The sequence below is a fragment of the Hippocampus zosterae genome, chromosome 5 (assembly GCF_025434085.1).
Source record: "Hippocampus zosterae strain Florida chromosome 5, ASM2543408v3, whole genome shotgun sequence".
Taxonomy (NCBI): domain Eukaryota; kingdom Metazoa; phylum Chordata; class Actinopteri; order Syngnathiformes; family Syngnathidae; genus Hippocampus; species Hippocampus zosterae.
Genome location: NC_067455.1, coordinates 11105467 through 11122304, shown reverse-complemented (window position 1 = coordinate 11122304; position 16838 = coordinate 11105467). Strand labels below are relative to the sequence as shown.

At 44.6% G+C, this 16838-nt stretch overlaps 1 protein-coding gene across 2 annotated transcripts in view; it reads right to left on the bottom strand.

Moving 5' to 3' along the window:
- Positions 1–237: 237 nt before the first annotated feature.
- nkd2b (NKD inhibitor of WNT signaling pathway 2b) overlaps positions 238–16838 on the bottom strand; it is a 32735-nt gene continuing 16134 nt past the window's right edge. The window contains exons 4-10 of one of the 2 annotated variants that reach the window (XM_052066106.1): positions 5110–5170; positions 4494–4606; positions 3576–3671; positions 3167–3302; positions 2391–2448; positions 2173–2300; positions 238–1576 (exon numbers count right to left, since the gene is read on the bottom strand). In XM_052066106.1, the coding sequence (XP_051922066.1) occupies positions 972–1576; positions 2173–2300; positions 2391–2448; positions 3167–3302; positions 3576–3671; positions 4494–4606; positions 5110–5170 (1197 nt within the window). In that variant the 3' untranslated portion in view covers positions 238–971. The remainder of the gene's footprint in view (positions 1577–2172; positions 2301–2390; positions 2449–3166; positions 3303–3575; positions 3672–4493; positions 4607–5109; positions 5171–16838) is intronic. The other variant, XM_052066107.1, reaches the window with a different exon arrangement.

Sequence of the window (16838 nt, the reverse complement as noted above, 5' to 3'; positions counted from 1 at the left end):
GATTTGGTAACAAAATTTCAAGTAGACCTGGCCAACCTGCTTGGTGCAGTGCAACAAAATGTAAAAGACGACATGATAAGCTGACTGAGAAAGATGGGAAAAATAAATAATCATAATTATAAGGCATATATAGAGACAGAAAACCATTCACACTCACATTTAATCGCCACAGAGAGGGAACACAGAATCTGTGCTACGTGCATGGAAGCCAGGCAAGTGAACCACTATACCAATGACTAAAATGAACTCTATAATGTTTATTATAATATATATAAGAAAAAAATACACATATGCATAATTATATTCATAATGACGTATGCATATATAGTTATCATAATTGTACAGTAAAATGTGTTTATATATATATATTTTTTTAATACAGTACATATAGTAAGATTTATTTTTTTTGCATAAAAACTGGCAGTGGTGATTTTACAAACCCCCTCCCCACATATTTCAACTCCAACCCCCCTAAATCCACAGACGAAGAGGCCTCTGTGAAAAAGCAGCACCTTTACACCTGAGATCCTTTTTTTTTTTTTTAGGTTTCTTTTTTTGTTTTGTTTTTTTGGGAGAGGTCTCCCACAGAATGGCTCGTTTTGCTTCCAGGGACGACGACCATCAACAAACAGCATCAGGAGGGGACAACAGGTACCAAAGTTCTCCTGGTTTTTTACTTTCTTGTGTGTGTATGGTTGTGTGTGTGTGTGTGTGTGTGTGTGTGCTCCCATTACTGAAAATAGGTTCAGCAGCCCGAGCAAAGATTAAAAAAAAAAAAAGCTGTGCCACACAGCATTTTAGGAGACACAAGAACTTCAAAAAACTTTCAGGTCCATTATAGCTGAGCATCACAATCGAAAACTCCTCCATACATGTCAGGATATAATCTGTATAGCTTGCATGAGGTGAATACGAAGATCCTCGACTGGGAGTGGTGCTTGGTCCTGGACACTAGAAGTAAGCGGAGGTGGTCATGTTTGGTGGTAATGGTGGTAGTGGTGGTGGTGGTGGTGTTCATGGTGATGGTGGTGCTCATGGCGCTGGACCACAGGAACCACAAAACCGGGGCTGCCGGGGGGCCCGGACACCTGCTCTCTCTCCAGGCCTGGCAGCACAGAGGGCAGAGTGGGTGGCCCCTGGGGGTGAGGCTGTGCGGAGAGAGGCGTTTTGGTCGGGGAGAGCGCCTCACGGGCTTTGGCTCTGACTCGTTTGCTGTGACTGTATTGTAGAGGGTGCTGATGGTGGCCGGAGGCTTGGACCTGGTGCGGTAAGTGGTATACATCTTGACCCCCGTGGGTGGCTGCGCCGCCACTGTGCAGCATGCTTTGCAGGGGAGGGTGGGAAGCGTGACATTTAGTGGATTTGCCCCCACCGCTGCCGCCATTTCCTCCTTTGTTGGTTCCCTTGGGGGATTTCACGAACTGTGCTCCTTTTCCCCGAAGCTCTGCGGGGTTGTAGCTGTCGCCGATGACCTGCGAGCGCCGCTGGTGAAGGAGTTGTGCTTCTGGCTCGTGGGAGCGAGAGCGACTTTGGCTCTGGGAGCTTCGACCGTGACTCTCCTGGGGAGGGCTCGTTCCTGAAAGACAGGTCGGAGCTTGAGGGGGCAAGATCGTTTTTCACCGCCACTTAAACACAATGCGTCATTGTGCTAATGCTGGGAGTGATGCATTCCAGCATGTGTTCAAAAAATGTATTGTGCGAATGCTGAAAGGCAAGCTTTGAATTTAGAATCGTATTTTCATGACTTCTGCCAAGTTCAAAAGAGAAACACAGGAGGTTCTGTGTTTTAATTGTTTTGTTTTGGTTTGTAGGACTACGCAAAAATTCAAAATTAAAGAACCAGCATCTTAGTGAAGTCTGTCAACATCATTTGTCAAGGACTCGGCCCTTCCCATTTGATTTATGGCAAAATGTTTTGGGCAACCCCTGAAAATAATGGGAATATGTGGGTTGAATGATTTTGGTTTATTTATTACAGTTTCATATTTCCTTTGATTTTTTTTAAGAATTAAGAAGATTGTGTCAAAGCAACACTTTCATAAAAGGTGTTTTTTTTCTTTCAACAAATAGGTTAAAATACAATAAGTGAATCCGTGATTATGTGGGGGAACACCGCAATGCAGTCAAGCTTACTCTGCTCAAATAAAAAATATGCTTGTGATGCACCTTCACCTTCAAATCTGGAGGTGTAGTTCTCTATGCCAGCCAAATCCAGGTAGTGATTCCTCCTTTCTGTGTTCTCATCCACACAATAATGCTGGCCTTCAGTGGCTGGGGGCTCATTGCTTTGGACCCTGCTGCTTCAAATCAAAATTGTATTACAGGAAGTGAATAAGAGCATGTGAAATATGACTTTTGTATGTGCCATGTGCAATTCTCAGCATAGTGACCTGATGTAGGCCGACATGCGCTTGTCAGCTGAACGACCTTCCTCTTGGTGACAGCGATCTGAAGAACCAACGTGAAACAGGTCAGAACAAATCACAGGAAAGTGAAAACAAGGTCGGAAGTGGAGCAACATTTTTAGATGAGATTACAATATAGATTAATTAGATTAATTAAGCACAGACCCTAATTAATTAATGACACTTTTTTATCGCTTGACAGCACTAATATATATAGCAATTAATTTGAGAATCAATTAGCTGCCGATAAATTGATTATGGCACCTCTACAGACAATCACACTTGCACATTATAACTCAGGGGTGTCAAACTCATTTTAGGCGCAGGCCACATTTTAGTTCCCGTTTCACTTGGAGGGCCGTTATGACAGAAACCATAGAAGACGTCAAGAATAACTGTAGATTCAACTATTGTTCAAGTTACTATCATGAGGGATTTGGTAACAAGAAAATGCTTAGAATATATTATTTATTACATGTAAAAATTAATTTTGGTAGACATTTTAGAAAGGATCATGGTAGTTGACTGCTTTCGCGGGCCATATAAAATTATGTGGCGGGCCAGATTTGGCCCCCGGGCCTCGACTTAGTTGCACCTGAATCTGAACTGAAGCTTTGCTGCATGCACCCAAATCAGTCAAGTAAACTACTACACCATTAGTGACTCCAAAACAACAAACAATAAGTAATAATAATTCAGACAATTTTATGCTAGTACACTTTGACAATATCCTATTCCAGGATGACAAATATTTGCCCAACCCGTTTCTCTTTTGTGGCATTTCGGCTCCGGAGTGACAGTCAGCTTGACACGCAGCGTCTTGTTTTTATGATGGCAGGAGTGATTGACCGAGGCGTCAACTACATCATAGATGGTGTGCATCAAGCTGGACATATCCTATAATAACAGCAGAAATACAGACGTTTCGGCTAATGGTCCACATATTGGTCACTGTGATAAATCCGGTAGATGCATACACATTTTCTTCAGATGTAAACATGCCTATCCTGACTTGAAAACACACACACACGCACACACACACACACACACACACACACACACACACACGCACACGCACACGCACACGCACACGCACACGCACACGCACACACACACACACACACACACACACACACACACACACACACACACACACGCACACACACACACCTCCTTTGTCACTTTGCCACTGTTGTCAAAGTCGTAAAGTGTGAATATCCATTCCTGGCGGTTGTCATCCTCCACAGAAACATCACACTCCAAGTCCTGCACATACATCAGATTATGATAATGACTTATTTCTAATAAGGATGCACATCATTTATGCTCATTGGTTTTTCATGATGTTGTCCGAGAGGTGTTCGTTCATACTGAATTGCAATACGCACACGTTTGGGTAAACAGCTTTATAATGATACACCATATGCCACAAGAGGGCAGCAAAATATCTACAACTTGGGGGGGGGGGGGGGGGGGGCATTGCCCCCAGCATGGTTAGCGCTCTTTTGTATTCATTTGACATTAGAGACGTTCATTCCAAAAACATCTTCGTGTTTCCATTCTTACATGTTACCAAGTGCAAATGGCTGAATGGAAAACCTCAAAACAAACTCTTTCTTGAGCCACCAACTTCTGATACTAGCTGCGATTTAATCATAGACAAAAAATGTGCAACATCTGCTTACGTGTAGGCCTGGTGAGAAGCTGTGTGAAAAAGGCAGCGTACATTTATGAGCGATGGGTCTCTCAGGTGAAGCAGTCCTTAATGTCTCTCTAATTTTCGCACGTGCGATCAGGACTGATCACCAAAGCATTTTAAAGACGGAAGCCAATCCTAAATTGTAATTTGTTCTGGAGCGGTATACTGTACGGACGTACTGTATGTCCAGGCACCCACAATTCTATTGATTCTTCCTGTCAAGAGTTTTAACTGGAGAAACACAGAAGTGGTGCTCAAATAAGGCTGTGGCATTAGCCCACGTTGGTTTGATTTGAACCTTCTTCTCTTTGCATTCCTATTGCCCACCCCACCCACCCCCAATAAAATAGTGACCATCAGATATGTTAACTGTCGCAATGAAGACTTACGTCCAGATTGATTTGTTTTTTCCCGCTCGCTTTCATTTCTCGCTCCCTGTCCTCAGCGTGAAGGTACTGAAGGTGGTTCTCGCATCCCTCCGCCTTCTCAGGAGGGAGAGCCACTGTCGTAAGAGACACACATACAAGACACATTTTACAGTCTTTTTTTTTTTGTAAATGGAAGAAAGTATATGTTGCCAGAAAGCATTGAAAATCTTTTTTCAATATATACAGCTGGGTTGCAAAAAAAAAAAGTGGACTTTTCACAACTCAAATACTAGAGTCAACATGAAATTTTAGTCATGAAATGATCTGAATGAATGGTGACATAATAATATTTCTACATCTATTGCATTTCAATAGCGTCCTCATTAGTTGCACACCATCGGACGTTTGAGACTTCATTGTACCTAACATGCATGTCTTTTGAAATGTGTAAGGAAGCCGTAATACTGTTAGAACCAGATTCGAACAAATGACATCTTGAATACGTAGTGTAATTTTCCCCCTTCCAGCATGCCCCTAATTCTCCTTTACCTATCAGTATATAATAGTCCGGCCTGGAATTGTAAAAAAAATGTTTAAATTCACTTGGATTTTATCCAGCGAGTCCTTTCCAACTTACCCTCAAGGGGGCAGTGTTGATCTGCGAGGTGTCCGGTTTTCATATGCCCATTTGGAAACTCCTGGGAGAAGAGGAAGATCAGAGAACTAAGTGAATCTACAGTTCAGACCCCAGACACAGAGAAAATAAACATTTCAGGCAAAAACATTTCCTAGTCAGATGTGTGAGAAAAAAAAATAAATAAAAATAATCGGCCTACACGGATGGTGCGGCCAAACACTTTGAAACGTGCGCCACGCTGATTGAGTTTCACTGCCTGGGATACAAGCAAGCATAGCCAAGAAGAATAAGATTACCCCCAAGCCTTCAAACGGACACTTGCATCCATTTAAAAAAACGAAACAAACAACAACCCCCAAAAACAAAGCTGAAATTAGGATGCATTTCTGCGATTCATCTTGTGAGCGCTCGCTTAGTTCTCACCCAAAAATATAAATTAATTTTAAAAAAGCGAGGAGAGCTTGATGAATGAAAGAAGCTCAAAGTTAGAGGAAGTTTGGTTACAAAGCCTGTTCAAAATTCAGAGCAACTCGTGTATTTTCTTTGAAACGGAGGACAATAGCCATATGGATATTTCGTTATTCCTTTATTTTGTCGTTTCAATTAAGCGCGAGACAAAAGAGGTGGAAGGGGCACAAGGAAGGAGTGCTGCCATATGGGAATAATCCGCTTCCTACACAAAACAGAACCTCGCCACATGTGTTAATGCACACAAGCGCACGCACGCGCACAATTTAACGACGCCGGGATTGTGGAAACAATGACAATTAAATGCAGCACAAGAGGCAAGAATTCAAACAACAAATGATTCATCTTATTTACGTCATGTTCGCTCCTCTGAGCTGCTTTGAAATCAAATCTGAAGGAGGCCCACCGCAAGGAGGCAAATAAAAAACAGATAGATGCTCGGGGAAAAACAAAACAAAAGAACTGCATGTACTGCATGCGAGTCTCAACATCTGCATGCGTTTAGGTGAAGGACCCCCCCCCTACCCCCGAGCCCCACCACGACCACCCTTCCTCGCCGTCTCCCTTCCTCCCCCTTCCTCTCTTTCTCAGAGTAATGACAATAGCAGGGCCTGTGGTTCTATTTAAGAATCGCAGAGACCGTGATTACTCCCCACTTCACAGGACGAGTCCTCCAGGCTCTAATGTAGCCCCGACCTTCACCACTGTTGGGGGGGGTTAGCGAAGCAATCGCGTCTCAGGGTCAAGGTTTTTGAATGGCCGCTGCAAATTGGCCCCGTGAGATTTTTGGGGAGAAAAGAGCAAAAGATTGGGAGTGAAGCCTTGGGGGAGGTTGAGCGGGAACGCAAAACGGGAGAGAGAGGCAGGAAGTACAAAGTGAATGCACAAAGGAGGAAAAGGGGATGATAAGAAGAACAAAGATGGGAGAGGACCAGATACCGCAAGAGGATGTGGTTTACCTAACAGTTGGATAGATAGGAACTATCTAATATTTTAATGGGACCCCCGCCGAAGAACTGGAGGAGGTTTGGGGAGAGGGGGAGGAGGGGGGGCGGGTTCCTCCACACCCTGTGATGTTGAGATGACTGGTACTGCTCCCCGAGCCCCAAACAAGTCTTTAATCACTGCACACTGTACACACTTCAACCTAAACAGCCGGTCAAACACCCAAGCGACGCATCTTGTGGCTTTTTTAACCTCTCAATTCCCCTTGGGGCCATTTGACACAACAGCATCCCTTTTTCAGGCCTTAAAACACAAATGTTTGAAAATAAATAGAAAAGTCCATTTAAAACGCTGTTAGAATGTCCGGCGGAGTTACTCGCTAGCATTATAAACAATTACAAACATTACATTGCATTCATTCATTTAAAATGCATCATTTCGAGGGTGTGAAGTTAAAATTGGTACATATGCATGTCATGTTTTTTTTTTTTGGTAACTGTGCCTGGCATTCAGATTAAAATGTTTCCTTCCGTATTTGTGATTTGCTATTTGCAGATAAAGGATGGATGGAATTCACCTGAAAACTATGGACCTGAAAAAAGGACCTATGTTGAATTGAATGGAGGAGCTTCTTCTTGACAGGGCTGTTGTGTTTTTATAGTGACGTTCGCTTTTGGCCATGCATGATGCTATTGCACGTTTCCTCTTTTTTTACAGGTCGGTGTGCACACGGGACTATTTTGACATGAGAAAAAGCTTTCAGTTCTTACTAATTTGTCGGGTAAATGAATGCCCGAACGAAAGGTGGCACGAGATGGAAAAGTGAATTGTTCTGCAGCTCAAAGACACACGCGCTGAAGCATCAAACGCTTGTACCCTTGAGAGGTGGATTGCCACGAAACAAACAATAAAGCCAATTAAAATTGAGGGTGTGAGGAGATGTAACGTCTCACTGATTGAGGCCCTTCGCAAAGTCCTGCACCCCGGCAGCTCCTCGTTACATCCGCGGAGGGTGCTCATGACAGAGCAGACCCGCGTCTGACCGCAGTCTGCAGTTTACCATCTACACACATGGCATCGCCAACCACATCGCCCAGGGTGTCGGCCTCCAAATCTGCCAGCCACATGTGTCATGAACCGCCTTGTGGCATCTCGCCGCTGCCATTTATTCCTCCATCAGCTCGGTGGGGGCGACGCAAACAAGTCTGGGGCTTTCTTGTTTTCCACCTGCAAGCTACGATCCACGCATATTTTGAGTGAGATGACAAGCAGCGTGCGCGCAAATGACAAGGACCGACAGGACTAACTTGTAAGCAAGTGTCTTCCAAGTGCCGTGGCATAAGCGCCTGAAAAGCGTGTGATGTTTGTTCGCGCTTGCTGCGGCGGCGCCTCTGCCAAGCTTCCCCACAGCTTCGGCTAGCAGACTTTCATGTGGCTTAAGGCTACCCGGGGGAAGTATTCATTGCCCCCCCCCCACCCCCTCACCAAGGTGATATCAGGCATCCCCCTTTTCTCCCGGCGTCCCACCCATCATCCCACTGCAAAACAGTACACATCTTTGTTCTTACATCCCACCCCCTTACCCAGCTCCACCGCTTAAAACGCATACCCGTAGTCTTCCTTCAAAACGCATGCTGTGCAGAACACGTTTTGATGTGCAGACACACGCACACACACACAAAAACAGTCGATACTTGGACGAAAGATTGCCGAAACAGTTCCTCTGGCCTTAGGGGTATGAATTACAGCAGCATGCAGATGTATGCAAGTGCAAACATACTGTATGCTGGGGAAGAAAAAAAAAAACAACAACAGGATATCTTCAAAGGCTTCCTCATATTTTCCAGTCAATGCGGTTTTCTGAAATTATGCAATAAGATCCACACAACTTGGACAGTGCAGCTCATCTTCCCCTTACCCGAAAAAGATCTCACTCATTTCCTCAAAAGTGTCGAAGGTGACCCATACTTTAAGTCACCTGACACCTTGAGGAAGGGCGCCAAGGGAAATCCTTGAAGCCCTTCAGCGAACCCATCGTGTGTGATCGGGGGGGGGGGGGGCTAATTGCTAACGGAAACATGGCTCCGGTATTGTCGGCGTAAAGAAAGGAACACCGCTTTGTAAACATTCGGCGTAGTCGTCACCGGGAGATGAAACTGGAGAGCGCGTGAGGCCAATGAGGAATAAAAAGACCTCCACTCCGGGAGAAACCAACCCGGCCTTGACTCAAAACCAGATGTAAGTGTTTAAACTGATGAGAGCCAGTAGAGGCAAAGATGATTGGGGGGGGGGGGGGGGGGGGGGGGGGGGGTAGAGGGTTGCAAAACGCTCTTGCAAGACGGTAAAAGAACAATGAATAGATGGCAGACATGCGGGCCCGCGTTCTTGGTGGTTCAGCCTCGAGCTCTCGTCAGTGTAATTATGGTGGGTGAGTCAACACAGAGCACTGGCCTCAGCGAGTATTGAATGGCAGTCGCACTGAACCTCAAAGCCTGAATGCAATCCGTGACGTTGCTTGCTTCGGATGCCGAGGAGAATTTTCTCGTTGGAAACTGGAGTTCAAAAGATCCGTACAAGCCTTTCAAATGGTTCAACAGTAGGAATGAGAATCTATCGGGTTCTGTTTGGAAACCCAGTAATTCAATTTCTCTGAATTGTTTACCTGCCTGACGATTTTGGTTATAATTTTTTTTTCAACCTCATAATTCAGTGATGGCAACCCCGTGGGCCAGTGGTTAGCGCTTTGACTACACAGTGCAGAAGTAACGGGTTCGATCCAAGCTCCGGCCTTCCTGTGTGGAGCTTGCATGTTCTCCGGGGGCCTGCGTGGGTTTTCTCCGGGTACTCCGGTTTCCTCCCACATTCCAAAAACATGCATGGCAGGCTGATTGAACACTCTAAATTGTGTGGATGTGAGCACGGATGGTTGTTCGTCTTCCACACAGGAAGGTCAGGGCCAGATTCGAACGCATGACCTATGCACTGTGAGTCGGACATGCTAACCAGTCATCACCGTGCTGCCTTACTGGTAATCAATACATCTAAAGAATAAGGACCTCAGGTTTTACCTTTAATGACAAATTCTTACACTACTGTTCTGTCTGACATCATACATGCCAGCACTTTGAGCGTTGTGAAGTTCCGCGGGCATTCAGCTTCGGAGATTTCACCGTATTAAAATAAAAAGGAATGCGTGGCGAGTGTGCGTAAGCTGCTTTGAAGTGTCAGTCAACACGCAGGTCAGTTATGGAATTTGAAATAGACGGACGGGAATTTAATGGGGAATTTTATCAATGCGTCAGTTTGCCGTGACATGTCTTTCCCTGAATGGCATCGAGATGAGAACAGAACACCGTGCTGTCATCTGGCCAAGCTCCATGTGGCCAAGATATGACTCTCATAGGCCAGCGGGACTCTGTTTGAGGTCAAACAGGAGGCAGGACCTCTCCCTTGGCAGGACATGAATCACAGGGGGGTGAAGCCTCTTTGGTGCTTGTATAACAACAGCTGTGCGTGTGCGTGTGTGTTTGGGGGGTGTTGGGTGGGGGCTTTTGTTGAGAATGCTTAGCCAATGACATAAGTGCACCTAAACCACTAAAAGTCACCTGCTCCTCTACAATGGAGAGATCTTCTAATACCGCCGCCACCCCTCCCTTGCCCCAACCTGATTATCCTTTCACTTTGATTTGACCTGCCTGGACGGCATGAACAAAGATTAGCACTGCTAGCTGGCCACCGCGCGCGCGTCTGTCAACGATGGTGTAATCAGCTCTGTTTCATTAAAGCCAGGGTTGATAGCAACGTGATGTAATGGAGGACCTTTTCTCAGCTGTCACACAAGCGGCGGTCACTGCCGCGACTCAAAATCCAGGCGTCTCATTCCACCGAGTCGTGTTAGGTGTGAAATAGCAGTTCACTGTGTTATGTATTTGATGAACAAAAGGAAAGTCGTTGCACTTAAAATTGTAGCTGATTTGTCCTCACTGGGCTAAGTCACTTAAAAGTTGTGTACGGTATAGTGCAATAAGAGTTATAATGTTATAATGTGTTCCAGAAGCTCAAATATTTTGGGGATGAATTTCATTGCATCATATGCTTCTTCAACTGAACCGTACCATATTGAATCGTATTCCTACTCAGTCAAACAGAATCAAATCAGTCCACTTTCAAATCGAACAGTCCTTGAATTGTTTTGCACGCCATATATGGAAAAACCTATCGAATGGCCTTTTGCGGAGAGATCTGCACCCCCATTTGTCCAAGCCCACAAAATTCTTCTTCTTCTTCAAAAAAAAAAAACAAAACAAATCTCTGACACTGATAAAGATCCACTGTGTATTTTCTCTGAAAAACGGAGATTTAAAAAAAAATCTGGAAAAAAAACAATAAAAACAAAGCATGAAAAAGACGTTGAAAAATATTGGGGGGGACAAAAAAATCAAAATCTGCCAGTATGTGTGTAAGTATGTGAGGGATGACAAAGATTAAGTCTCGTTTAATGGGCCTGGTTTCTTGACCCCATTGATTTAAATAAGGTAACTTTTACAATACTCCACTGGCTGCATGCCCAATTATTTTTCTTGGTTTATGATTGACACACCTTTAATGGAGCATTCATTCATTTTCCAATCCACTTATCCTCACAAGGGTTGTAAGGGGTGCTGGAGCCCATCCCAGCCATTTTCAGGCAGTATGTGGGGGACACCCTGAACCGGTTGCCAATCGCCAATCGCAGGGCACACAGAGACAAACAGCCCTTCACGCTCACACACACTAGGGACAATTTAGAGTGTTCAATCAGCCTGCCATGCATGTTTTTGGAATGTGGGAGGAAACCGGAGTACCCGGAGAAAACCCACGCAAACTCCACACAGGGCGGCCGGAGCTGGAATTGAACCCGGGACCTCTGCACTGTGAGGTCAACACGCTAACCGCTGGACCACCGGGCCGCCTCAAAAGGAGCATATTCACACTATATTTCATGGTCTATTCATTCACTGTGGTTTAGATTTACAGTCAGTTTTTTTTTTAATTCAGATATACCGTTTACATGTGGGTGTATCATGCCGCCCTATGAATTTCAATGATGCCAAGCTCACAATGCGCTTTTGCAGTTTCCCCAGTAATAATTTCATTTCCTTGCTCAATTTGCGCACAGATTTACCGCCTTTACCTTCAACTAAAATTGCCCTTTTGGAACATTTGTATGAACATATTACAAGAGCAGGACATTAAAAAATGTTTTTAGTCTCAACGGTTCTCTCCATACATTACTCTGTCGCACTTTTGATAACTTTGTTCACTCATCAAAGAATGCGTTTTCCGAAAGAATGTACAAAGAAACCATCAGGAAGACAAACAGGACACCCTGTGAGCACATGCACCTCGTGAAAGAAAGAGGTGCCAGGCAACAAACAGAACAGGCGCTTGGCCTCAAACAGGATGTGCCTCTGTTTGTGACCTCCATGTGAAATTCTGTAAGCTCCCGCGCAGGCCTCTGGCTCTTAAGTTCAGCCAATGGGGACCGCATCCAGGTCGATAAAGCTGAACAGATTTGTTCCACATTCCACAGGCCCTTCAAACAACACAGAAGACCTCCGACTGCCAGGTTGAGGCTGAGCTGGCGTGGACACAAATCCCACGAGGGCCTGAAGGGACTCCACCTCTTATAAAAGTCCTGCGGAGACTCACTTGTCTTGTTTTGAAGGGTTTAGAGGAAACTCCTCTTCAATTAAGTTGTCTGCCACTCACGGGAAAAAAAGGGAGGATGTGATGCAAATTCCAGGGCTCAGCGGGTGAAACAGCTTTGAAAATAAATCCCCAAACGAGCAATCTCACCTCAAAGGGCGGCTGGGAACGCTGACCTATGAAACCCTGATATGAGGATGCCTGCCAGCAGAGGTGGGCATTCCATCACTAAAGGATGCCCATTTTGCTGACAATTGATGGGAAACTAAAAAAATAAATAATAAAAAGAGGAGAGGGAGAAGAAGGAGAAGAAAAAGAAGAAAAACTAGCAAAAGCGGACGCTGACCATGAGCATTTAACCCTTTCATCGACCCTATAAGCCAGTGGTGGTGTCAAACATACAGCCCGCAGCCCGGAACCGGCCCCCGAGGGGGTTCGATCAGGCCCGCGGGATGCTTAAAAAAAATGCATAAAAGACACGGAATTAACGTTTTAATAAGATGCTATTCATGTATTATCCACTAGGTGGACACTGTTTGCTCTTTAGTTTGTAAAATGTAGGCGGTAAATGAAATATAGGTACATTTCAACATTTTCCTCATGTTCTTGTCGTCAAACAAATTTTTGAAATGTAATTGGATTGCAGGTCAAACTCATTTTTTTTGTGGGCCACATTGCAGTTACCGTTGCCCTTGGAAGGCCGTTACGCTTGAAACTATATAAAGAAGTCAAGGATAACGGTTTATTTAACTATTGTTTACGTTACTGTCATGACGGGTTTGGTAGGAAGAAAATGCTTATCTATTTACATTTGAGATTGTGAAATTTTGCTCCAGATTTTAGCAAGCATCATGGAAGTTGACATGTTTGATTTGCTTTCGCGGGCCACATAAAATGATGTGGCGGGCCAGATTTGGCCCCTGGGCCTTGAGTTTGACACCCGTGCTGTAGGCAAACACTCACAGGCAATTCAGAGTGCTCAATGAACTTAACATGCATGTTATTGGAATGTGGGAGGAAGCCAGAGTGCCTGCGCAAAACCCACACAAGCACAGGGAGAACATGCAAGGAATTCTGGAGATTGTTACCCCGAACCTCAGAACTAACCACTACCGCACCGTGACGCCCAGGGCTGTGAATCAATTGCAAAATGATATGTGCATAAATAATCTCATAATCTTTACGGTGCTTTCCTGAGTCTTTGATCTCATCGCCATACAAACAGCAAAGAAGGCATGCGCGGCGTGTCCGATATTTCCATTGGCCGTTACGCTATACCCTTATGAGCTCTCCCTGGAAAGAAGTGTGACGTGGCGATTTTATTCATTCATTCATTCATTCATCTTCCGTACCGCTTGATCCTCACTAGGGTCGCGGGGGGGTGCTGGAGCCTATCCCAGCTGTCTCCGGGCAGTAGGCGGGGGACACCCTGAATCGGTTGCCAGCCAATTTTAGGGCACACAGAGACGAACAACCATCCACGCTCACACTCACACCTAGGGACAATTTAGAGTGTTCAATCAGCCTGTCATGCATATTTTTGGAATGTGGGAGGAAACCGGAGCACCCGGAGAAAACCCACGCAGGCCCGGGGAGAACATGCAAACTCCACACAGGGAGGCCGGAGCTGGAATCGAACCCGGTACCTCTGCACTGTGAAGCCGACGTGCTTTTATAAAATTTTAAGATGACTGAATGGTGAATTACTATTGTTGAAAATGGATCGAGATATTAAAAAAAAAACAGTACTATAAAAGAGTATAGTGTCCATTGCGAGTTATTTATGCCCCACCCAACAAGTTTACAATATACTGTATATAATTAATTTATACCCTACATAAATCATTTCAACATTAATCTTGAAAATGAGTTCCTTACTGCTGATTTTATTTTGAAAAAAAGACATCGGAGGTGTGAGGATGCGGCTGTAAATGTCGTCTTCTCATTGTGTAAGAATTGCCGATGGCTACTCTTTTTTTAGCTGCCGTTTTGGTGGCATCTTTTGCAAATAGCAGAAATATACGGCAATAGTTGTGAATGGACAAGTTTTTGTTGTTGTTGTTTTTTTTAGCAAATACCTGCATTTAGATTCCACAAAAAGAAAAGCGAACGGGGAAACCACAAGTAGATGGGGGTTCATTGTGTTCTAGTTTTCACAGCACCAAAGTGGTTGCTGTGCCACAAAATGTTTTTACATAAACAACACTGCATCTGTGGGATGCTCAGAGCGCTGTTGTCTGTCAGCGGTAGTCACCAAGGATTTGTAAGCACCCTCATCAGCCTCTGCTACGTTTCAACACGATCACTCTCACCCGTAAAGACACTTGCGGTTGTACGTGTCAGGTTCCCAGCTGTCTGTCTTGGAACGGAGATGTCAGTTGTAATTGCTCTCACCTGCGAGATAAGCGCCGACACCACTGTTTTCCCCGCTTGTTTTGTTAAGCTGCGTGGGATTCCAGCCTCGGCGATGAAAAGCAAGTCCGGCACGTCACAGGGGTGAGGCTCTGTGGTTTGGGGTGGGGGTGGGGGGGGGCTGCCGCTGGGGCCACGGGCGTTACAGTGCTCCTGCGGGTGACTGAGAAATGTAAACAAACCACGAAGGGAAGGACAGCTGCATGCAGAAGAGCAGCAACAGCGCATACACTTGAGATGCTTGTCCATGAAATCCACAATGACTTTTTTTTGGGGTGTGGGGGGGTTGTGGCACTCCCGCTTTTAACGGCTTGCGAGCTGCTGGATAAGCTTCCCGCAAGCTTTCCGTCCAGAGCATGCCTTCCAGCGGGATAAGAGCGGCTTCACGGTCAGAATCGCAGCTCCACAGTCCACTTGTCACTGCTCCCAACGGTTAAAGTTTACAAAGAGAGGTGCGGATCCAAATGACCGCCGATGATGAGAGGCGCTCATGTAGCCGTGACCAATCAGCAAGTAATGTAGCATGAACACTCCATGTGGGAGGTGCACCGGGTAAACGGATGTCCTGCAGCTTGGTGCCATGACCACATTCAACCGTCAAAAAGAGGCCACAAGGCTCAGGATGCAAGAAATAACCAAAGTAGACAACCTATTAAATAAAGGATATCTTATCTTATCTTATCTTATCTTATCTAAGTGTCTGATAACTGAAGAACAACAACTGTAGTATTCCTGTCCATTGTGTAGGTTTGTCTGCAACCCGTACCTTGCCGTTTCTAGAGGACGGGCTCTCAACTTGCTTACGCAACTGTCCAGATTGGAATCCCAGCTACTTCATCACCACAAATTAGTATTTTGCGCATGTGCTGTATTTATATTGTGGCCACGATCTAAAAAAAAAAAAATCCCCCATGTGATGTCTGGGACTCCAAACTCTTGAATGAATCCTGCCAACAAGTTTTGGGCAAAAATCTTCTTAACACACTTCAAGTGGTTTCCCGCACCTGTTTTGTCTCTGGTCTCACTTGGACTTGTTGAGTAACTCCCCTGACAGTCGGCAACGACTGCCAGTTTAGCGAAACACCACAAGAATTCTTGACCCTGCAAGAACAGGCTTGATTCCAAGCTGCGAAGTTGCGCACAAGGCTGGAAGTAGACAAGAGGTCGTATCAGGGTCAACGCCAAGTGTATTCTTCATGATTCGCGGGCGCAGGACATAGTGGAGAGTCTGCCGCGTTTAGATGATGTGAAGGAATGCTTTAATTTTATAAATAAGCATAATCTCCAAAAGTCCTCAGACTGCAATTTTTATGTTTTATCCCATAAATATAAGGCAATGTTTTCCAGGATTCAGTGAGCCAAGACTGCTACTTTGCGTTCGAATCTCATGGCATGCCACCAAAACAATTTACAGACAACTATATTGACTCAGGGTGAAATGTGGACCCGTTTAGTGGACCCCCAAGTTACTCCTCTGTTGTATGAAAGGGAACAGGGGGATACGGAAGTTATTTGTACCTTTCGCCATCAAGTGGAAGAATGTGTATTTGTTCTGCCAGTCACTGTACGTTGCTGACATTCATCAAGAAAGATGTGTGTCATAAGATAAGATATCCTTTATTCGTCCCACACTGGGGAAATTTACAGCCTCCAGCAGCAAGAATGTATGTAGAAAGAAGAAAGGAGTAAGAGGAAAAAAAAAACAACAAACATCTTTCAATTAAATACAATATGAACACAAATTCATTCAAATTCATTAATACAGTGAAACTCCTCTACCACGAAATCATGTTTGCAGCAAGAAATTTTTCACAACAGGGGGCTTTTCAATGTAGCAAAATTTATCTCAGATGTAAACACACACACAAAACGTACAGTATGTGTGTACTCTTTATTTTTATTCAAATACGTAGTGCATAAATATGAGCATACACTTATTTGACATTTCATAACGCCAGTGTAGAAAGAAAAAAACGGGAAAGAAATTGCAAAATTTACGATCAGCATTCACTTTCACTTACATCAATTTCTTGCATAATGTCTTTTACTTTGCTTCCCCCAGCTTTTATTTTTATTACTTTTATCCCGTCTTCAAGCGCAAATGCTTTTCTTTCCTTAAGTCCTTGATCTGCAAAGGTCCGTTTCGTAGCCATTTTAGCAATGCAACGTTCGTGCTGCATCTGAAACTAACAACAACAAATACTTCCTGGACTACT